Source organism: Achroia grisella, unplaced genomic scaffold (genome assembly GCF_030625045.1).
Source record: "Achroia grisella isolate CSIRO2021 unplaced genomic scaffold, CSIRO_AGI_Agris_v1 utg780, whole genome shotgun sequence".
NCBI lineage: Eukaryota > Metazoa > Arthropoda > Insecta > Lepidoptera > Pyralidae > Achroia > Achroia grisella.
This window is the reverse complement of record NW_026713020.1, coordinates 4,681,681-4,706,480: the sequence shown is the minus strand read 5'-3', so window position 1 is coordinate 4,706,480 and position 24,800 is coordinate 4,681,681. Positions and strand designations below refer to the sequence as shown.

At 31.2% G+C, this 24,800-nt stretch overlaps 2 protein-coding genes across 2 annotated transcripts; both read left to right on the top strand.

The window, feature by feature from the left end:
- The first annotated feature begins 490 nt into the window (after positions 1-490).
- LOC131850956 (organic cation transporter protein-like) lies at positions 491-13,054 on the top strand. Its single transcript, XM_059201375.1, has 7 exons — positions 491-678; positions 6,848-7,058; positions 7,804-7,904; positions 9,490-9,641; positions 10,008-10,634; positions 11,492-11,673; positions 12,592-13,054. The coding sequence occupies exons 1-7, from the start codon at positions 515-517 to the stop codon at positions 12,748-12,750; spliced, it is 1,596 nt and encodes a 531-aa protein (XP_059057358.1). The 5' UTR covers positions 491-514; the 3' UTR covers positions 12,751-13,054.
- Positions 13,055-13,763: 709 nt separating this feature from the next.
- Positions 13,764-19,735, top strand: LOC131850950 (histone-lysine N-trimethyltransferase SMYD5). The gene is made up of 7 exons (XM_059201369.1): positions 13,764-13,960; positions 14,036-14,163; positions 14,349-14,585; positions 14,928-15,165; positions 15,483-15,660; positions 16,210-16,424; positions 17,170-19,735. Exons 1-7 carry the CDS (start codon positions 13,922-13,924, stop codon positions 17,287-17,289), a joined length of 1,155 nt encoding a protein of 384 aa, XP_059057352.1. The 5' UTR covers positions 13,764-13,921; the 3' UTR covers positions 17,290-19,735.
- Positions 19,736-24,800: the final 5,065 nt, after the last annotated feature.

The window sequence follows — 24,800 nt, the reverse complement described above, 5'->3', positions numbered from 1 at the left end:
GCGATTTTTTACATACAAATTGGAATGGCAAACAAGGCGGCGGTGATTATGGCAAATGGCAATGGTTGACTAAATACGTCACGCCTGTGGTACCTCTTATACGTTCTCAATCTGGTAGACTAAGATGTCATATCCCGTAACCCGTAATTTAATTAGCATTCCTGCATATATATGTTATTTTCGAGCGGTATTTTTTCGGCAGAAAATAATAAAGTGTAACAAGGAAAAGAATAGATTCGCTCGATGAAAATCCGCTGTAAGGATTGGTTGTAAGGAGAATTATTATTTGCACATGTTGTTCCCACGTGTGTCATCGGCTGGTGTGTACGTTTCTTATGTTCATCTTATGGCACGCGCGTATCGTATCTTTAGTATATTTAGTATTATAGTGGCCGTCAGACAGTAGATGCTTTCGTAGATTCCAGTATTATTAAAATAAACTAGTATTACTACAATTAATAATACTCTAACTTATTTATATTATTATTAAAAATAAACAATTTAATTAATAAAAATGACTGTGATTAATGTTGCGAAAGTGCAAAGTGATATTTATATTCAAATAGAGAAATTTGGTAGATATCAATTATTCCAATATTTTTTGATATGCATACCTTTATTTATGGTATCTATGGCTCATGTTAATTATGTGTTCGTTGCTGAAGAAGTTGATTATAGGTGAGATTTTTTTATTTTATAAGTACTAATGTTTTACCTTTGACATTCGCAGTTCATGTGAATATCTTATACATAATTAAATCAAAACTAATTTATTCATGTAAGATATTTTAGTATTAATATTTCAAAAATAATAGTAAATTTTTTTGTATTAATAATGTTTCCCACCGTAATATACATTCTTATCCCAAATACTGCGTGTACGTACAAAGATTATTACAGAGGTAGATTCCTTAGACATAAACCTTCTATTGTGTATGCAGAATAGTTTTGTGAAATTTGGATAAATAATGTAAAAACGCATAATATTTTTTTTGTAAACGAAATTTTAAATTTAGAATTGTTAACACTTACGTTTACCTACATGTACTAATGGTATTGGTTTTTTATATGACATATTGCTGTGTTTATAATAGCAAACTATCTGGCGGCCACCTGATTGAAAGTGGCAACCGTCGTCTAGATATATAGTATATCTAATATGGCGCTTATACCTTTCACATTTTATCGTACCTGAGGACTAAAGTATTTCCATGTGCAGGAATTCTTATTCCAAACCCGAACCTGAGTACACATACCAGCTTGTTGATGGCTGAAGTAATTGAGAATTACAAATTATTTCACTTAGTACCATAATGAAGATACGCAATGCTTCTTTATGTTTAGGTACTAATATTATAAACAGGAAAGTTTGTTCATAAGTTTGTAGTTAATAACTTAAATAGTACTTATTACACGATTTTTAAAAATTATTCACTATTTGAATTGTTAAACTACATATGAATTAAGCAAAATCTTTGTACCCCTATTTACGAAAATTCCGCTGAAGCCTTATTGTTTATATAGAAAATGAGTGCAGAATGCTATTTTTATTAAAATTATGCTTTAATATACGTACATTACACTCATTACCGTATACTTAACATTATTACTTAACATTTTAATATATATAAAAAAAAAACTTGACACATACACGCATATATACTCTTTTCTTTATTGTTAATGTCTGTGCTCAAATTGAGAATAGATTAATATGTTTATCTTTAATATTATTTATCTGAATGTTAAATTAATTATGGAATTTCGACCACTAGGTGACCACTAGTAGATATATATATAAATTCTCAAAAGCTATGAGCACCCGGGTGATGCCAGGGCAGTTATGTTATTAATTATACTTATAACCAGCCTCTTATCTACGTATTTAATATACAAGTAATGTGACTCTATCGTTCATATCATTAAGCAGTCAACGACCAATTTATTAAACGACTTGCGACCCGACCCCTTTCCCCCCACCTCCCGAATATATGTTTGATACTAATATCACTCTAATATAGTATATATTATTTAAATTCGTAAATTCATATAACACGCATTCTGAAATGTACAATATGCATTGCTGCTTCACATTGGAGTTATTTAGTTATTTTATGTTAATGGATAATATTGGAATAGTTTATTTGTTTGAGATAACATTATTCACTTGTAGAGCGGTAATCGACGATGATTAAATGAGCATTAGGTCAAGATAAATTCTCCTGGAATTAACCACGATGGTTTCCAGGGGGCACAAAGTGCAGGTCCACCTGACAAGTTACATTGCTATCAATCATTATTTTACTAACAATCCTCTTCGTAAAACAACAATATATTTGTATATATATGTATACCATATATATATGTAAATACGTTGTTGTTTTACAGTAGGAATTATTTTCAATATCCAGGCCGAAAAACACGCTAGAAATTGAGGCTTCGGCCGAAACACAAAACAGAAAAGTGTGCTAATGGATACATGCGCTTTGTAGTTTGTTATTTTAAGTCGCATATTATAACATCCATGGAATGAAAAGGAGTAGCAATAAATTGACTCTAATTTAACACAACAAGGACAACATAATAGTGTAGTTTTCATTGGTATTAGGTTGAATCAATAAAATGTCAATGTTGTTTATAATCTATGTTGTCAATTAATCGACAAACAGATTATAAATAAAAATAATAACCCTGAAAAATATACAGTTTCATCTAATCCTAAGAAAGGCAGAGCTTGTGTTAAGGGTACTAGGTAACTGATAGAAATACTTAAATATATTTATTTATAAATGCATACATAATATATACACAGAAAACACCCAGAGCGAAACAAACAATCATACTCATGAATAGTGTTTGCGAGCGAGAAACCGAACTCGCGATCGTCGTAAGTAAAGCGGTTTGCTAAACCGTTAGACCATCAAGGTAGTCTAGTTTTAATTGGATGAATATTTAATTTAATCGATTAAATGGCACAATGGATTATAAATTTTGAACTAAAAACATGAAGGAATCATCGTCTTAAGTTGTAGGTACACGTATAACGGTATGAGGCTAGGCGGAGTTGGCCTTCAGCCGCTCCATAAGTCCTTCCACGGATTTGGAGTGCCATCTGCACTCGCCCCTTATCATTCGGTGAAGCTATAAAGGCCAGCTACAGCATTAGAGTAGTCCGGCAAAACAGACGGTATGAGGTATCTTATGTGGTGCTCTTTGTCGATAATCTCACAAAGAGTACCGCATTTGCATTTGTCTCTATTTGGTATTGTATTTGACTGTTCGAGAACATTCCACAATGAACAAAGGAGAAAACATAGAAGTGCAGTAAGTTTGCAGATGTGAAACATTTTTCCACATTCATTTGCTATTATAGAGACGATGTCGGTCGTACAACTTACATCCATCTGCTAACCCTTTTACTGGAGAAAAGGAATGAAACAGACATACATACTTTTAAATTTATTATATTAGTGTGGACTGAAGAGACTAGTTATATTTATTACCTATCTATTGTTGATGCAAAAGGTTAATTTACACGTATTTTTTTGGCTCATACCCAAAACGGTGTAAATAACGTGAATCTCGCATGTCTTTGACCGTGGACTTTCTTTAAAAATTCTTCTCTTTAAAAATAACATCAAGCCCACCTCTTTGTTACTTTACCGTGGCTAAATAACGCCATTTCAACCTACTCCAAAAAGCAAAACAGGTAGATTTTATACAACATAGTCTGCATAGGCATCTCTATCTATATTTCAGCCGCTAGCAACTGGTATTAACATCACAGGGGCATGACATCTTAGTTTTCTGGAATGAAAACGCATGAGTATTACTACGGGCCTTACAGAATAACACGCAGTAAAAAAAAACAAGTATAAGATTATGAATAATTTATTGCTGCCAATGAAATTACATAAAAGAAAATATATTTAAAGGATACTTAATTATAGGCGGCAAAAGGATCCGGTTCAGCGTATTTAGGCATACGTCGACAGGATGTTCCTGTGAGGCGCTGGTTTTCAACCGGACCATTTGGATAACTTAGAGATCTGCTATGTGGCTGGTTGAAATTAGCGAGATAATAATACCAGAAGACTTTATACAAAGTGTAGCTTTGGTAATATTCGCTGTGTGCCTATATTATGTTAGTTTGTGACACATTTTATATGACACCAAATGTATTAGCATTATTAAATATTTCTGCCTGACTGCCTGTCTGTTTGTTCTTGCATTTAAATTAAAAAGGAAACATAAATTATACGCGGACGAAGTCGCGAGTAAGAGAGCTAGTGGATAATATAAATGAACTCTAGCAAATTTATTTTAAAACAATCAAAGGTATTAGTTATTTAACTAAGCTATTATTAAACAAATACATACGTACGGGTATTTTTAACTTTTTCAGAATTAATTCACATTGGACTAACCTCTGCGACGTCTGACATTATTGTAAATAGACGTTTAGTAGATATGTACCTACTACGAATGAAAATAGGACCACTGCTCCACGTGTTCCGTTTCCAAAAATAATATTAAAATATAATTATCTCCCTGAAAATATACAATAACAGTAAAGACCCTAGAATCCAAAACTGACGATACGATACGATCATAATAAGAAGATTGTTAATTAAAGTATTTGCTCATAAATATTGTGTACGCATGAATGTATTCATTTATACGTAGACAGAAAACAAATTGAAACAATTTAATTCGGTGCCCATTGACCAAGTAGCTATCGTTAACAAGCTTTGAATTTTCGTCATACACTGTCTACGATGTTCTATAGAATTAAGATTTTTATTACAATAGACATAGAGTGCTTCAGAACAATTAAAGATAGCTCTTTGTTGATTAAATCAACTGTTTGAATGTGTATATCGAAATAAGAACAGCAAAACACATCCGTACTTTGATATACATATTTATTGTCAGACAAGTAGTAACGTAATTACCCTATTTTTAAAAGACTATTCTACTACTTATAACACATTACTCTAGATCTAGCTGACCCTCGCAACTTCGTCTGCATTACACTTACTTGACATTTATTTATAAGCTATATTACTGTAAAGTTTCATCAACATCTGTTCAGTAGTTTCTGAGTGAAAGATTCATACTCACGTTCAAGTTATATGTTTATAATATTAGTAAGATGTATATGACAATATATATCTACATGTCTTCTAGATAGTAGACAGACTAACCTACCATATAGAATTGATGTAGAAAACTTAAGAGTAAATAAATTCAAAATATGTAGATTGTATGGGTAAAATTAAATTAGGTAAATATGAATGATTATTTATGTATTATCACCTAAATACAGTTACTGTAATAAGTATAAGTAGAACTACTTACTACTACTGTAAGTACTATATTATAGTATACATATTATTAGTAGTTATTCCTTAATAAAACTTGGAATACTCTTTGTATAAACACACAAATATAAATTTGGAAAATGAAAAAAACTATGTTCTCTTTTTCTGTGATAAGGTATAGGCCGATTTATAATTTTGTCAACTGCTCACAATATTCACTGAGTAGGTATACCAATCTTTAAATACGTAGAATCAATAAATTACATAATTCATTGAAAGTAGTTAAACGGTGTATGTTATTTCTAGAAATTGTATTACGTCAGGTCAACTTTTTGCATAACTGCATAAATATCTAACATATTCTTCAGTGTAACACAATGCACGACGAATGCGGGCTGAATACGCTTACAACTTTCAAATACACACAAACTTTTAGACACGTGTACTCTGTTTCTTTTATTATCTAACTTTATGTAGTCGCGTCGTTGGTGTGACCATCATGGTTAATCATTCATCATGACTGGGTTAAATTAGCCCATGTTTTATTTCTTCATTATTCATCTCTTCATCCCAAAAGCTAATCCATACTAATATCACTAATATTATAAATGCGAAAATCTCTGTCTGTCTCGCTTTCACGCCAAAACTACTGAACCGAGTTAAATGAAATTTGGTACATAGATAGTCTAGACCCTGAGAAAGGACATAGGTTTGCAAGTAATTGAAAGTGGAGATGAACGGTTGTATGGAAGTATGGTTATTTTTAAAGCTAGAAGCTTGACTTATTTTTTAGGTTGTTTATTAAATATAAATAAATATATCATTCAAAGTTTGTACAAATGTTACCCTTAAGAGGTTAAAATAAAATAGGGGATGAAAGTTTGTATGAAAAATCGTCATTTTTAAAGCTGGAAGGATGATACTTTTTTCTTTGATTTTTTTGCTTTAGTTTATTTAATATTTTTTCTCTATTTGGTCAATAATACCCGGACGAAGTCGCGGGCACAGCTAGTGCGTTATATACATATATAATTTCATGACGGAGTGAAAGCCTAGCTTTGAACTATGAAATGAATTTGAAAATGAACAAACTTACTTTTGAATTTATAATATACTAAATGACCCACGTGACATCGTCCTCATCACATTTTCCTCGTTTTCTCAACATTCTTCATTGCAGCTCTACTCTTAATCATCGAAACATGATGTTATTATTGGTTAAATACGATATCCAATACCAAATGAATCGATTCCTCGCACGGTACATAATTTTACAAAATTTGTATTGTAAGATTTTAAATCAAATATATTCAGTTAAAATTTCTTTATATATATATATATATAGACTATAAAACTATAAATGTAAAGATTATTTGATATCAATATTATAACTCTTCCTTAGACAAAGGCGTATTAGTACCTTTTTTAAACTGCATGCATGCGTCCCTTTATAACTCACCCCTGAGTTTGAATATCATGTGGTTCTGAAATGAATAATCGAGTGTTATTTTTTGACATTGTTGTAGATGTAAGGTACCAGAATGTGAATCGCTCAATCCTAGTGTGAAAACACCACCGTGGTGGCCCGATCACGTAGACGAGAAGTGCTTTCGACCGGTCATAGATCCTGATGCATACAACCTCGGTAACCATACGTGCTCCAATTCAACCTTTGTTGAATTATTAGAAGACTGTGATGAATGGATTTATGAGAATCACAACTCTATATTTTCAGAGGTAAGGTATAATTTATTTTATAGGCTTTAACTTATTTCTGTATATAGTATACTAGTTATAAAATTCTAGATAACAATTATAGTTCATTGTGCAGTTAGATACCAAACTTATCTATGTACAAAATATAAAGTATGCAAATATTAAAAAGTAAATAAGTGCATTTATTGTCAATTATTCCAAATTATATAACTACTGAATTAGTTTATTTGAAACTATCAAACAATTTGTTTAAATTAATTTAATATTTAAACAACTGGTGAAAAATACAATAGGGTTCAATGAATAGAGGTGCCTTACTATAACCGTCATTGTACGATCAATAACATTGTTGATTTACATACATACGTATATTATAATTATATAATATAATGAGTGTAAATACTACGCAATCTGTTTCGCGTATGTTCTCTTTTGAGTGAAACCAGGAACTTGTATTGTTTATGACTCGTAGCGATATTTTGATGGATACTGACGAATTTAGCAATATAATTTATTATAACTTTTAATTAACACATACTCTATATACTTTTCCAAATACTCTTTTTTGCGTATTAAACGTAGGATTATATTTTTTTTATCACACGCTACTTCGTACAGTCGCCGTTTTTGATAGATATTAACAATTTTTTTAATAAACGATGAAGGTTACGTTGGCTTTGAATGATTTTCTAACTTAACGAAAGAAAACATGACATCCCTAGATTGACCTATGCATCAGGCAGTAACTGTGTTTTTGTTTTTTTAGCTTAATCTAGGCTGCGAATCATGGAAGGCCACTTTAGTTGGCAGTGTACACAACGCAGGAATGATTCTATCTATGTTATTCACTGGTTGGGTCACCGACAAGTAAGTAATAGTTGGACTTCTTACTTAGTCTATGGTTTTTTTATATTTTAATATGTATGGTAATGGAATGTTACCTACGCCTACTCTAACGGTAGTTATAAGCGGCATTAGTGCAGGAAGATAGGATGCGCAATAAGTCAGTTCTGTTAGCCCATCGTGTTGAATTCATCAGTAATTAATTAACCACCGTAATTTCCAGGTGGAATGACGTGGAGTCATCCTAATGTATTACTCTTTTGATTGATATTAAATTTACGTTAGGTAATAACAACCTCTCTTAGATATATTAATCTTAATAATATTATAAACTCAAAAATAAAGTCACAATGAAACTTTATAGAATATGGATGTTTTTTATTGAAATTTCACGCGTTCACGAAAATAAACACGAAAGTTATGGATGAACGTTCACGAAAATATTCGAACGAAATTTTATAGTAATATTAAAGAAATTTAACGCGAGTGAAACCGCGTGCACAGCTAGTATATACATATGTATGTGTGCTAAACTCGATGGTTAGATGTCGCAACACGATTAGCGACAAAGCAGAGTACGAGGTTAGAAGTTGGTACCCACTGTGAAAAAATTCGCAACAAAAAGAATATTTAATACCTACCTAACACGAACAGTGGTCCAAATAAGAAGCGAGTGCGAAAAAGAAGGATATGTTACAATATTATGTATGTCTATGTTTAGTAGGATAAGTAGGTATGGGAAAAAAGGAGGTATATGATAAATAAATTTTAGAATTTGTTGTCATTTTCTATTTGATATTGATTTTTTAAAGTAGATTGAATAGTAGATAGGTAAAGAATAAATTTCTAAAACTAGAAGCAAATTACAAATGCCTGGTTTCGTAATTAATATACAAATTTAATGAAATAAAAGCAATTTCTAGAACCGGTCAACAACATGCTTTGCTTTCGCATATATAATGAGATATTTTGTTTCCGTTATAATGGGTACAATATAGGCATACCTTTATTATATAGGCATGTCTACGTGATACGACTGGCCGTATGACGTAAATGAGTAAAATGTTTATTAATAAAAGCTAATCATTGTTACAGAAAAACAATGAGAGCGTTATTGGCTAGTACTATACTTTAGTAACCCGACTTAGGTCGAAAAGTTCACATGTTCGAATATGATTGAGACCTAAAAAAACTTAAGGTGTCAATTTACATTTCTAGCTGAGTATGGAAATATTTATAAAACCTAAATAAATCCGAGAGATTTAAAATATACCGACCGATAAATAATGTCATCAAATACATATTCCATATGTCAGTATTGTGATATAGTTGGACTAAGAATTATGATGAAAACATAATGTCAGGAGAATATAATTATATTATATTATACAATACATATATATCTATTTAATTTCAATGACAGTTAAAATAGTTGCAATTTTAATTAAATAAATTTTATTACTTATAGTCCTAGAGTCTTTTATGAGCTAGAGTTCATAGATTTAATTGCATTTCTGTTTCCTATACAATGTAATAAATTTCATATACGTTACATACATAAGAATATGTACATGTACACAACATTTTATGTTGGTTGTTTAATTTTCAGACTCGGAAGAAAGCCCACCTTGATTATTTGTTCAGTGGGAGGTTGCATCGGCGCCTTTAAAATTTTCATAACAAGCTACTACGCTTACTTAATAGTGGAATTTTTAGAGTCTGTTGTTTGTTCTGGACTTTACACAGTGGCTGTTGTATTACGTAAGTTTTTTTATTAATTTTGATATACACGTAAATGCCGGTGCAAATGCATTAGGTAAGTGCCTAGAAAATGTAGGGTTGTTCTTGAGTAATCTGTTTGGAACTCTACTATTACAATTCCAAAGGTAATACGGAATAAACGTAATACGGAACTCTTATGTTGCTATTTTATTCATTCGTCGATCCTTCTATTATGGTCTTATGATACCTTTAGTTCTATTATAACAGAAATATAACAAATGAAAACAGTTTTTGCTTTCTTATAAAAAATAATTAATTATTATGAATCAGTATAATGATATATGACGATCAATGATATATCTGATAAATATAGGTAATTTAACAATAAATATTATTTATTTTCAGTAATAGAAGTTGGTGGTGAATCTAAAAGAGTGTTAGCAGGTGTCATATTTTCATATGCCGTTTATGTTGGTGAAGTGGCATTCGCTTTTATAGCAATGGGTCTAAAGTTTTGGAAACTAATAGTACTGGTTGTCTATACTCCAATGATATTGATTATATCATACATAATATTATTAAAAGAAAGTACTAGATGGCAAATGCTTCGTGGAAAAATGACAGAGGCAAAAGACACGCTGAAAGTAATAAGCAAATCAAATAAATTGAATATTACCCCTGAAGAAATAGATGCATTGAGTGATGAAGAAATAAGAACGAAATTTAATGTGGAGACACAGAAAGAGAAGGAAAACTTCAGAGATATATTAAATTCAAAAGAGATTATGACGCGAGTTGGTGTCACTTCTGTTTGTTTCTTCACATCCAGTTTTCTATATTACGGATTGGTAGTACATTCGATTCTTTTGCCAGGAAATAAATATACTAATTTTATTTTATCTTCATTAACTTCGTTTCCTGGTGATCTATTAGCGTTTTACACGTTCAACAAATTCGGAAGGAGAATAACATTGCAAAGTGGCTATGCTTTTTCGGCCATATTTCTTATAGCTCAAACCTATGCGCCAGATTGTGAGTATTGCTGATATAATAAATTTTATGTATAATATACTCTAGATATGTAACTACACAATATATTGTGTATCTAGGTACTTTTTATTTGTGGCTATAGCCCACTAAACTATGTTAAATACTTACATGTCTTAGGCCACTGCAAGGGCAATAGATAATAATTTTGAATTTATTGATTTAGAGAATTCTTAAAACCAGGAATACAGGGATCAAGTGGGCTGCTTAATGATTATGTGATATAACCATAGAACAAAAAAATGTGAATATAATAATACAGCTGTAATGAAAATTATTCTGTTCCAAGCCTTACTTTCTTTATAGTAGGAAACCGTACTTTGCCATAAAACTGTACCGCTCTATAGCTGATCTTTAATTAGAAATTATTTATTAAATGGAATAATAGTAATAATACAGGAGAATTCACACAGCGCCATCTGTTCCAAGCTAAGAAGAACTTGTGTTATAGGTACTAGACAACTAATAGAAATACTTCAATACATTTTTCTTCAACAAATACATACACGACATACAACACATATAGAAATCACTTAGACCAATACAAATAATCATACACATGCATACAAATATTCGTACCGTGCAAGGAATCGAACCCGCGACCATCATAAGTAAGGCGTTTTGACATACCGCTGGACCACCGAGATCGTTGGCCTATCATCTCCCAGATGGGGTAGACATAGATATTCCAAGACATAGGTAGCCAACTGTCGACGTTATGGTGAACATGACCATAGGTCCAGATTTCGTTGGATACATCGCTAATAGCGCGATCATTCCCAGAATTTCTTTTGTAACTTTGTTTATATGAATAATTACATATATTATAATTTTCTTTTCAGCTATTACTTGGCTGAAGGTTCTGCTGTTCCTATTAGGAAAGTTGGGAGTAGTTGTATGTTTCACTGGCATATACACATACAGCTTGGAATTATTTCCGACAAGCGTGAGGGGCTCGCTAGTTGGTTGTGGTAACACTGCGGCGAGAATTGGAGCTATGTTAGCACCGCTAACACTTCTATTGGTATTATTAACACTATATTGTATTCATTTTGACATTGTTTATTTTATACTTTGGTGTAAATCGATCGTAAATTGTTTATAGTGTAGTGACATCATACTCGACAGACAAACCCAACAATATCCTTTAACGTAATTACGATGGAATTTGTTATTTAATATTTCCTATTGAAAGATTCAATATTTACCACTCATTGCCTTAAATTCACACCCGTATTTGGTTCTTAAAATCCACTGAATTAACATATGTTACAGATATCACATGTCACAAGCTAGCTAATTAAGTACCTACATAAGAATTGGACAGACTGAGAACTGATGTGGTTTTAATCAAATCAAATAAAAATATCTTTATTCTTGTAGGTTTATTTAGTACTAGCTTTTGCCCGTGGCTTCGCTCGCGTTAATTTATCCCCTTAAGGGTGGAATTTATCAAAATCCTTTCTATGGGGATGCCTATGTCATAGTAGCTTTATGCATGCAAAATCTCAGCCCGATCGGTTTAAAATTGACAAAGTTTCATACGAACTTTCATCCCCTATTTTATCCCCTTAGGGGTAGAATTAATCCTTTCTTAGCGGATGCCTATGTCATAACATCTACCTGCATGCCCGTGTACCTTCAGCCCGATCCGTCCAGTGGTACGGACTGTGCGTTGATAGATCACTATGTCAGTCACCTTTGAGTTATATATATTCAGATTTCGGAATGCTTTCGAAATGAGAAGAACTGACAAGAAAGTCAGCTCGTATTCTTTTCAAATATTGTTTACATTAATATAGAGTCAGTTTTAAAGTCAAATTTGAGAGAATAGAGTCACCATCTCTATCTCTTCATCTCACCATCTGCTAATGCAATTTTATCAAAAGTAAATAGTAAATGTTCCTAAAATATAAACTAATAATGAATATTTTTCTTACAGACGACGGAACTCACAGCATTGCCATCAATTCTCTTTTCATCAACTGCAGTTGTATCCGCACTGTTGCTCACGTTCACACCTGAAACCAAGACCATGCCCATGTTTGACACCATTGCTCAAATAGATTCTTACAAAAATAAAGTTACTACGCATTTGTAAAAAGCATATATCCGGATGTCATATATCTATCTAAATAGATAAATTTGTTACTTACCAATAAACATTTTGTTGAGACTGTTTATACAAAGTAGGCGACTTATTGAGAATTACTTTAGTGCTTATTAAAATAATTAAAGTTTAATGTTATATGAATTAAAATTGCATGAACGAAATCAATTAAACTGAATTGATAAACTGTGAGTAGAACGAAAAGCATCCAAGAAGACATAAGCTCCAGAGAATATGTAGACAATAACTACGTATTTTAAAATGTGATAATATTTTATACTGTATCTACTATATAGTGACGTATATTATAAGGTATGATAAAATTATAAGTGTATTATTATGTCTATTCCCGAAACAAACATCTCTTTCCTGATAAATGAACGAGACACGATAGAAACATATAGATTGCTAAATGTATCATCAATAACTTGGTGAAAATTTTGCTTATAATAAAGAATAGCTTCTAATTGAAAATTATGTTTTTATTATTTCAATGAAGTAACGGTGGATGAAGAGAAGGGGTGTACAAATGTTAACACAATAATGTGAGGTATTCAATGAAACATTCCACCATATCATGCCTATAACTTGTTTGATACCAGATTTAATTCATAATATTGAAGGGATACAGTTTTCTGACGTAAATAGTAAACTTTAAAATTAAATGGAATATGGAATCCATTGCATAAAACATACCATTAATAAATATGTTTGTTAGCATGGCAACTTCGTTCAAATATTGCAACAGTGTGAGAAGAAGATAGAATACTTAAGTTTGTGATCTCACTTGAGAATTTGATTTTTAAGAAACAAAATAATGGAAAACCCTTTTTTTCTTTTGTATTCTGAACAATAAATTGACTCAATCGTTTGTAGTTAAGTTATAATTCTTTATAGATAAGTCTAAAACTTTAAGTGAACTTTCTTGTTACATAGTTTATATATTTTTTGTGTCTGTAGTGACACTAAATAATTATATTATCTGCACTTTGACATACATTATAACCTATAAAATTGTTTATTTTGCAATTTACTTTTTCTACTATTCTGTTGTTACCGATTATGGTTATATTACACAAAATACTTTAAGTTCTCTTCTAATTATCGGTTGTACAAATACAGTATAACTTAAATATTCCGTAAAATCTTTTTTTAAGCCACAATGTCAGGATTTGAGATTAGAAATTCTAATTGCAAAAAAGTAAGTATTTTTCGATTTATACCTATTATTTATTATTTTTTTCAAATAAGTAATTATATTTACGTATAATTATAGGGTAAAAGTTTATTCGCTACAAGGCAATATGACCAAGGCGATGTCATTTTAGAAGAAGATCCCTTGGTTTCTTGTCAATTTGCATGGAATGCCGCATACAGATATTTGGCATGTGATCATTGTATGAGGTTAGTATATACAAATACACATGTTTATAGGTTAATAATTAATTTTGTTAATAATTAATTTGTTTCAGTACATAGCTTACATTATGTATATATTTTAGAATTTACTAGATGTTTGTTTGTTATAGTCACAATCAGTTATTGTCCATTGCCTAACTTTAAAAACTAAAAAAATAAAATTATTTCAGACCATTAGAGACACCAGAGCAAAATGTCAGAAGGCTGTCATGCAAACCAGATATTGTTTTGCCACATTCAAATTGCTTTGAAACAAACCTTGAAAACATAACAACATGTGATCAGTGTGATGTACTGTACTGCTGTGAAAGTTGCAAGCAACAGGCATATGTTGTGTATCATAGAAGTTTGTGTCATAATATAAGTGATGTTCAACATCCTGTTATGGTTCTTCTGGAAGCCTGGAAGTAAGTGATGTTACATTAATGAACTAACTCTGTATTATAATAAACTTTAGCTCAATGTTCTTAAGCATTGATATAAACCATATCTATGTGTTGACAAAATGTTTTATAAAGTTTTTTTTACTGCATACAGCCATGTACTATGTTTACTTATAACAGAATCAGTACTTTATATACCCTATAGACATTTTGATTCCTATCGTCAATATCCTTTGTTAACTTTCAGTTAAGTCCTCCCCTTTCCTTAAGACTTCAGTTGTTAGTGTTTATAATCTCATGTAATTGAATTTGGTCCTATAATTATCAAATTTAATTAATGTTGTAACTTAATATATATTATTACAGGCAAATGCACTATCCACCTGAAACTACAAGCATAATGCTTCTAGTTAGGATGTTAGCATACATACAACAGAGTCCAGACCCCACTGCTGCAGCCGGCAAGATAAAGCAATTTTGTCACCGCACTGTGAATGAAGATGCAGAGCTGGTGCATAAATTGCTAGGAGAACAGTTTACTGATCAGTTGAACACACTGAGAGAGTTGACTGCTAATGTTATTAGTGGAGAACATGTTCAAGAGGTTGATTGTTTACCTTGAATAGAATAGGAGTAACCAATATTTATATACTCATTTAAATTATTATATAGAGAAAAAAATTAACATAGGACATAAATAATGACTATAGACAATGTTACAGTAGTTTAAATGTGATAATATTAGAGTATTGCATAATAACAGTCATATCTTATTTTAGGAAAGTATGAAATTTTAGCAATTGATTTAATATGTTTTTTTATGATTGAATTGCACAGGTATATATATTATATGTATATTATACATACCTGTGCAAATCTAGGGCTGGGTAGTAGCACTGACATATCATTTTTTTCTTCCAGTTCCTCACACCAGATGGTTTCTGTACATTGATGGCACTGATAGGAACTAATGGTCAAGGCATTGGCACCAGTCCACTAGCCATGTGGGTGAACAATGTACTGGAGCTCACCATGTCTGATGATGAAAGACAGCAGCTGGATCTGTTTATTGATAAATTGTATCAGTATGTTGAAGAAGGTAAGTTGGTATATAAAATTTTTATTTCAATCTCTACTATTACGTTAATGTGACAGGTTTTTTATATTATCCTATGGCAATAACAAATATTTCCACAGTAGAAAGTTATATCAACCTTTTCATACTAAATTGTTACCATATACAACATTGAAATCTATTTAGCTGTTTCTGAACAGTTATGTTTGTACATAAACAGTTTAAAACATATATATATACACATACATAACAGTTTAAATTAATACCTATTTAATTTTAAATAATAATATTTTTTTTATAATAATATGTTATTTTAACAATATAATATTTTACAAAAACTCAGATGTGACTCAAAGGAATGAAATAGATTACGTCAGAATGTGGAAGAGAAGATATACTTATAAATTCTAATATTAGCATCTTTCCTAACATGATCAATGTCAACCATATTATATGTCTTCTAGTTACATATTTAGTTGTAGGTAGGTATGTAATGATTTAATTTTGTGTTACCTTTCTTGAGTATCTCCACCCAGCCTAGATATGCATTTTTTTTCCCTATTATTTTTTCAGAATCTGGCACTTTTCTAAATACAGAAGGCTCAGGGCTGTATCAATTGCAAAGTGCAAGCAACCACAGTTGTTCCCCAAATGCTGAGTCTACCTTTCCATATGGCAACCATAGGATACAACTAAAAGCATTGAAGACAATCATGCCTGGTGATGAAATATGTATCAGTTATTTGGATGAATGTACATTACAAAGATCAAGACATTCAAGGCAGAAAGTAAGTGTGATTATATTATCCAAAAAAATAATGACAAGGAGTCAGCAGTAGACAAAATAATTAACAAAATAATATAATAATGGTCTTGTATTGACTCGGCTTTTTAGCGGTTTAGTATACCATTTTACTTTTGATGGTCTCCGGTTTGAATCCAAGCGTCATATAACCATAATGATTTTAAATGTGACATGCTTAGGCTACACTGAGGGAACTTGGGCCCTTAGTTTCCATTAATATCAATATTCTCAATATGTTACACAATAGGCAGAGAGAATCTCAATTATAAAGATTCAGTCTTTACATACATATAATTAGGATGAAAGAAAAAAAGAAATAGTACTTACTTTTACTTTCTTAACACAGTCATCTCAAATATGCATATCAGTGACAATAGCTTAAAATAAATAAAACAATAATCTAGGACAATTAACATAGTGCTATCTAGTCCCACAGTAAGCACAAATTGTGTTATGGGTACTAGACAACTGAAATAAGTACTTAGATATTTTTTCTAAATACATAATATACATAGAAAACACCTGGGTGTTTTCTATTGATGTAAGTGATTTGTATTCATGAATATGATTGCATTGGTCTGACCAATGCAATCATATTCATGAATACAAATATTTGCACCGTGCGAGGAATTAAACCCGCTACCATCGGAAGTAAAGCAGTGTGCTAAACCGATAGACCACCGAGGCTGTTAATAGTTAAAACATTATTTATTTATTTATTTTTTTAGGAATTAGCACAAAACTACTTGTTTGTGTGTTGGTGTGAACGCTGCAGTGCCCAAGCCTCTGAACCAGATTGTACAAGCGAGGAGGACATGAGCGATGAAGAAGTGGATGCAGATGACTGATGTTCTAACTTGCTTGCCCTTTGTTTGTTGGGCATATAATGTTGTGATGGACATCTTTAGTATGTGGCGTTGATACTGAAAATAGTGTGTATTGACTGTAGTACAGAAAGTGGTATGACACTATACTTTTCTGTGTAGTGAATGATGGCAGTTCTCGTTAATCCTTGTAATCTTTATTGTTTATATATCTAGAATTCTCTTTAATGTAGACTGATTAATGTAAAAGTGATATTTAAAGTGGGTAAAGTTTGTAGGAATTGCAACAGCAAATGGGAAATAATCAGTACTCATAGGAGTTTATATTATAATGGAGTATTCATTAATTATCTAATTTTGAAATATTTTTTCTATCTAATTCTCCATATATTGAGTGAACCAAGCCACTGACTGAAAACATTAAAAAAGTTCTAGTGGTAACAAAACGACTATATGACTAGTAGACATAAATAGAAAAATCGTCAAAATAATGATAGGTACAATAACGGTCAACAGTCCACAATAGGTTAGCACCTAACAGTTCTAAACAGTTCCATTGTTGAGGCTGTTTTGATGCCGATTAAACGGCCGCTCAGGTAAACCTGGAATGCATTACAGTGCAATGAGGTCTGGCTAATCTAGTAATTAATATTATTTTCTCCACTAAATGTAAAGTAAAAATTATTGTAGTTAATATAAAAGTATGATATTATATTTTTAAAGTTACACTATGGCCTAAATTAATATATAAATATTTCGACTATTATAGAGTATAAAAAAATGAACCCCAATTTAAATTTATTTAATTTTTCATAATGTTAAAATATTTGCCACAGTATTGTAGAATAAATTCTCAACTGGCCAAATATTTGTCTTTTTCACTATTTACTCGAATATAGAAACTACAATGTTATGTAATATAATAAATAATATATGGTAAGTTGGAAGGCCGCCTGTAGGTGATTGTTAAAGGTGATTACCATTGTACCATTGCAGACACAAATTAATGGTCATCATAAAAGTTAGTTTTGCTCAGATGTTACATTGATATTCCGCAATTAAATTAAACTCATTATAAAAACAAGTTGTCGAGGAATTAAGTCATATACCCAACTAGTATAAAGTTATCTTAGCTGCTCGAAATTATGCTTTATATAGTTATGAATAAGGAGAATTTATATTAAATAACGGATTTGTTACACATAGTAAGAAATTTATTATTTGGACTCAAATTATTACAGCAAAAGTGGTTTTGCTGACCACCCCAGTTCATATACTGTTACAACTCATTATTAATTTCTATAAAGTAATTAAGCGGCTTGAATAGGACATACGATGACTAAAGCGAAGACGACTTTTAAAGGGATTTTTTAAATTTTGTATTTTAAAGCTTATAAAATAATTTATATACAAAATGCGCAAATGATAATGTAAATAGAAAATAAATCAAGTGATTATCGCTTGTATCAAGCTTTGTTGTTTCTGTACATGCTTTACTCAAGCTGCTTAACAATTGTAAAAATTTACACCTGTTTCACATATTACATATAAAGAATTGTTATATAGTGTTAGTGAATATTATTTTTTTGATGTGCTTTTACAATAAAAACAACGATATAATGTATACATTATTAAGTAACGAAAGGAACTTGTTTATAATTACACAAAATTATATAAAGTATCTATAATAACTTGGTAGTATATATAACTTTATAAAACAATATGTTTTTATTTTGGTTATGGAGCTGTTATCAAAACTGTGCGTGTACTGTGAATATTCTCAGAAGCGATGGTTTTTATCTCCTCGGGATACGACATAAAGACTAACGTTTTTATGTCGTCTCATGTATATGCATAAACGAAATAACTTCTTTGAAAAGCATACACTATCCCGAGGAGATAAAAACCATCGCTTCTGAGAATATTCTTTAATTTTTGTTCCTGATGGGTCTAGGTAGCGAACTTTGAAAAAGGGCAAGCGCAATAGATCAATGCAGGTCGCTGTGCTACAGGTCTTCGCAACTGACAATAGCCTAAAACCCTCAATAAAAAAAAGTATTCACTGCGTACGTGCATTGTCTACCAAGGTTGTTGTCTCTCGCTGATATTTTGTCTTTATTAGGCTGGTTACATACGCCTGGATAGTCGTTGAGTTGCCTGAGTATGACTATTGTTTTGATGGAATTGATTGGCGTATTTGGTAGTTTCGCCTTTTTAGATTGGCGGCATATTATTGACGACCTCGGTGGTCTAGCGGTTTAGCACAACGACTTACTTCATATGGTCGCGGGATTCGATTCCTCGCACGATGCAAATTTGTATACATGAGTATGATTGTTTGCATTGGTCTGGGTGTTTTTATGTACATTATGTATGTATTTACAAAACAATGTAATTATATGTATTTCTATTAGGTGTCTGTTACCCATAACGCAAGCTCTGTGTAGTTTTGGACCAGATGGTAGTGTGTGAGTTGTCCTCGGTTATAATTTTATTTTGACGTCTGTACCTGGGAAATAAGGTACATGGTATTTCAAAATAAAAAAAATATCCTAAAATAAGTATTGTTCGTTTTAGTTACTTCCTAAGGATACTGATATTTTGTTTCGTTACGGTCACAACAGGACATTATATTGTTGATTGACTTGGTTGTTTTTTATTGGAGTGCACGCACAGTGGAATATATGTATGATAAAAATATGGTCCAAATAATATTAGAATTACGAATTTTAGAGGTGGCCTATCTAGATTGGCCTATGTAGCAATTATGTAATAAATAAGAATAAAGTATTAATACGTCAAATTATTACAACAGAAGGCAAATTAAATATATTCGACAGGTTTGTAGCTAAATGTTAACTATATTTAGATGTTTCTGCGTAGCTTATGTTCTAGAAATATCTTTTTAAGTTTTCGCAACTAAGTTTTATTAACTAACTAAATTTTATTAGACTATAACTATACATATTTTAATAGAATAGTCAAATAGAAATAGAGCCACAGGCATATTTAAATAGATGTTACATACACTATATTTACAGCCAAATGTAACCATAGATACAAGTGCTTTTCGAAAAAGCATATACATATAGTTTTTGGTAACAAAACGACAGAGTTCCGTTTGCATATATCCCTTTAGACCGGAATGATACGGGCGGGAGTTACAAAACTTTGTTCTTATGCACGGAATAGACAACATAGTTTTCAAAATAGCCAATAATAGTATAATTCTAGCCATTGGGTGGTACAGTAGAATGGTATACCTGGTTGGATGGTTTCAGTCAAAAGATCTATATAAATGTGTCTGTATTTAAAACTTATTAGAGATATACTATTTGAGAATTCCAAATAATTGAAATTGCTATTTAGAATATCACGTATATAATAAGATTATAATATATATACATATATACTGAATTGTGCCAAATATTCAGAAAAATGTTTATTGCATTAACTTTGTATCATGTTGTCAATTATTAATTGTGATAGATAATAATTAACCTTCAGCATTTACAATATATACATGCATTGGTATATGATTGGTTTCTCAGGAAAGCGGTGTTTAAGGCAAATTCGCACTATTCAGCCCCACTTGCACTTCTACAATACGCTTACCTATGTGGTGGGGTTTTGAGTCGAGTTCCAAGTCACTACTCGTGTCTGATGGTGATCTTTTTATTAATGGTTACCCAGGTATCGCATTTTTTTGTAGATTTTTTGAGGTCAGGTCAGTAAGCCCATCATGTCAAATTTACCAGGAATTCATGGTGGTTTTAAGGGGGAAAATCATGGAGGTGAACTTGACATAGTACATTGGCAGTATATGCTAGCAATGGGGTAATCAGTCCACATTACTAACAATACTCTTTCCCCAATGCAATAGAATTGTAATGTTATTAGATAGTGCGGATTCTCATCTTTTTATATGTACTCTTTAATTAGCAAAGTCTTAATTCTATACTTGTATTCAAAGAATGAATTATCTAACTGATATTGTTATTTATTTATTCGTTTTATACCTGATTAAGTTTCGAAATAACAGTACAAAAATGAATTGAATTGAATCGATATTGAGATTAGACAGAGTGTCTACTCTGCAAGTCTCTATAAGCAGGTATTTTGTTAATGCCCCATTCCAGTCTCATAAAACAAATTATGCAGTTTTTAATTAATCTTATTAGAGAGACGGGTTTGTTATTCTACGCGATTCCCCTTGGAAAGGATCGTGGTTAATTTCTGTTGAATTCGTCAGGAAGGACCAACTACCTGACTTCATGCTTTACTTTTCTTCACTGATGCCATGCCAGGTTATACTATTAGCGTGTGCAGCATTTTTTTATCTATACAATTCTGAAACCGCTAGACCGATTATTACGGACTTTCACTTGCAGATAGCTAATGTTATAAGGATTATCTAACTTAAGCTTCTTTTATTTCAGAAATTTTATTCATATTAAAAAAAAAGTTAAATTCTACACGGACGCAGTCGTGGGTAATAAATATTTGTATAAATGTGTAGGCCGCTGTTACTATTTCGAGAGGAACGTATATTATTGATGTCTACAGAACTGCATGCGTATTGTATTGTAAATGCTTTATGGTTAGAAAATTTGATAATTAAAGAAACCAATTAATCTTGTTTCGCCATTTCCACAAAAGTATTACTGTGAATATGTACATATATACCTACATATATATAAATAATTGGACATCGACTTTATAGAGAATCTTTAATAACATAAGTTAAATAAAAAATATTTTCGATTCATGTTGTGATGTGTAGAAACGAAGAATGTAGTAATTTTAACGAGTTAAGTGCATAATTGTTGGATTATATCGTGTAATTTTATGTTGAAGTAATTTCAAAGCTTTGTTTACAATTATACAAATTATGGAAAACATAATACCCGTTATAAGTGTCTATGGAAAATAATATCTGTGAAAAAAAAAACAGTAAAAGAAAGTGAAGTGACTTCAAACAATCACGCGCGAAAAAGTGAACATAAATGGAAGCGCTCGATATTGCGCGCGCTGGCTTTCCCGCGCAAATTTGTTCACACTCTTGATCGGCTGTAAAAGAACGTGTCAGGGCAGCTAATGCATGCGTATTTCGTTGCATTGTTGTTGATATAGTTCATATGTAGAGTACATATGAACTATATCAACAACAACAAACAGCCTTTTGCACTATTACAAGCTGCATGCATACTTGACGTCTAATATATATAATCTAATGTATATATTACGTTATCTTTACAAAAAAACGAATGTGCAATTAATTGGGCACTGTTTATTGTACGCGAAACCGTGCAACTTTTGGTTTAGATATTGAAGTACTGCTTTGTTTTCCATTTATAAAATAAAAATAGTAATATTTCTTTATATACACCTTATACATTATGTTATGATATCTTAGACATATTACAAAATATTAATTAATTACTTGTTTTTATTGTATCTACTTATTTAAGTTTGGAAAAATATTTGAGTAGGCACTTCACGTGTGCTTTTGTTTTTATGAATAAAATACTTAAGTAATATGAGTTGTAATTATTTTAAATTAGTTAGTTATATATAGGAATAAGACAATGTGAGAATATTTCTTATAAATTGTATTGATTTTAAATCAATGGGAGATTATGTAATATAGTTGCTAACAATTTGGAAATACAGTCTTGAATCACAATAAGTAGTACTGTTTAGGTATACATGCGACGGTCACCACTTACCATCAGGTGACCCACCTGTAAGTGGATACTTCTATAAAAAAAATCTAATCTTAAATTTTAATTTTCTAATTATCATTCATAAACAAAGGCGCATATTTATGCGCAATTGAAATTATTGAATTATTAATTAAAAAATCCAATTACTTATAAGATACCTTGTCTGGGCAATACCTTAGCAACTCCTTTCATAGTCCTTATTTTCTAGCGAGATTTAATTAAGTAGATGGGTACACATCTAACTACGAAACTTTTAAGTGTGGGTAGTAGGTATTAATTATTTTAATGATCAACTTTATAAATTGAAAATGGCGCGATGTATTTTCATTTATTACACCATTCAGCCGGTTTTCTTAGGGAAAATTCCCTAATGAAGAGTGTTTCAAACTTTTCGTGATTTCACGACCGGGTGCTCCCATTCAATGCGATTCAAAGAACACAATATATAAATCCAAGTTGTAAAGGATGATTTTATATTATTGAATTTGTTAGTCTATGTTGTGCATCATGTAAATGTAATAAGATACTTATGTATTTTTTTTAGTAAAGAATAGTTTTCACTGTTGTATGTTGTTCCGAAGTCATCTGCGTAAGTACCTTAGTTTTTTGTATTTGAACCGTAAAGCACCTTCCTTTGTAAGATGTGTTTCGGTTGTAGAGTGAGATAAGTCAGTGAAATTACAGGTTAAAGGAATCTTTATCATCAAGAGCGTAACATGATAACGTGATGTCTGCGCTGTTCATAGATAGACCGACATATTCTTTGCCATTTCTATTACAAAAAAACTAAAATTGTTCTTTGATTTTTCACCACTTTGATAACGCCTCTGATTACCCCATTTGAAATAACAGGCGTTAAAGTATTTTAATATCATTTACATTAGTAATATATACCTTTAATCATAAAGATACTTTATATAATAACTTAATAACTTTAGTTGCCGGGATAGATTATATGCCTCTTAAATAATATATTTGAATCTAATGAAATTCCTTAATTACTTATACACCTATTTGTGATTATTATCTACAGAATTCGATAAGGTTACTTCTCGTTTCGAGTACTATTAATGAAATTACTACCGTAAGCAACTACTCGAAACTTAACAGGATAATCTTCTGTAATAAATTAGATATTAAGGATCCTTATACTGTAGTAAGTGTACTCAGTTACAAATAAAACAATAAAATAGGCAGTACCTAAGTTATAAGGTCGGTCGAGCAGAGGTTCTAATAAACTTACGATACATATTAAGTGAAAGAAATGAGACCAGACAAGACAAAGTCTTCCCGAGAGGGTATACGAAAGACTAAGCCAGGCTCAAGGCAAACATTCATCCGCCCTTGCCCACCCCACTTCAAACTGCTATCCATAAAAGGGAGGAGAAAATTATCTCGTGAATAAATTATATTTTTCCCCTTTTATGAAGACAGTTGAAGTGCATTTTCGTCCATGTTTTTTTCTTGTTTGGTTTAGATCAAAGACATTGTTGGAATTCCGGACGCGGTCCCCTGACCCCGCAAAAATAAAATGAATAAAGAATTTAATGTGACTTGATGTCTGAGGATGATAACATTAAAGTGATGTAGAATGTTTCTCAGAACATTGCAGGTAAAAGGTTGGTCGGTTTTACTATTTAATATATTTTATTCAATTTATATATAACAAGAAAGTACAGAAGTCGGTATGCATGAAATTTGTTATACAATAGGTCTGTTCGATAGATAAGAGATTTATTTTGTTTATATTATTTACAGTAGATACAGGTGTTAAAAAAGTTTCAGATTCTAGCGCTTATGTTGTGACTT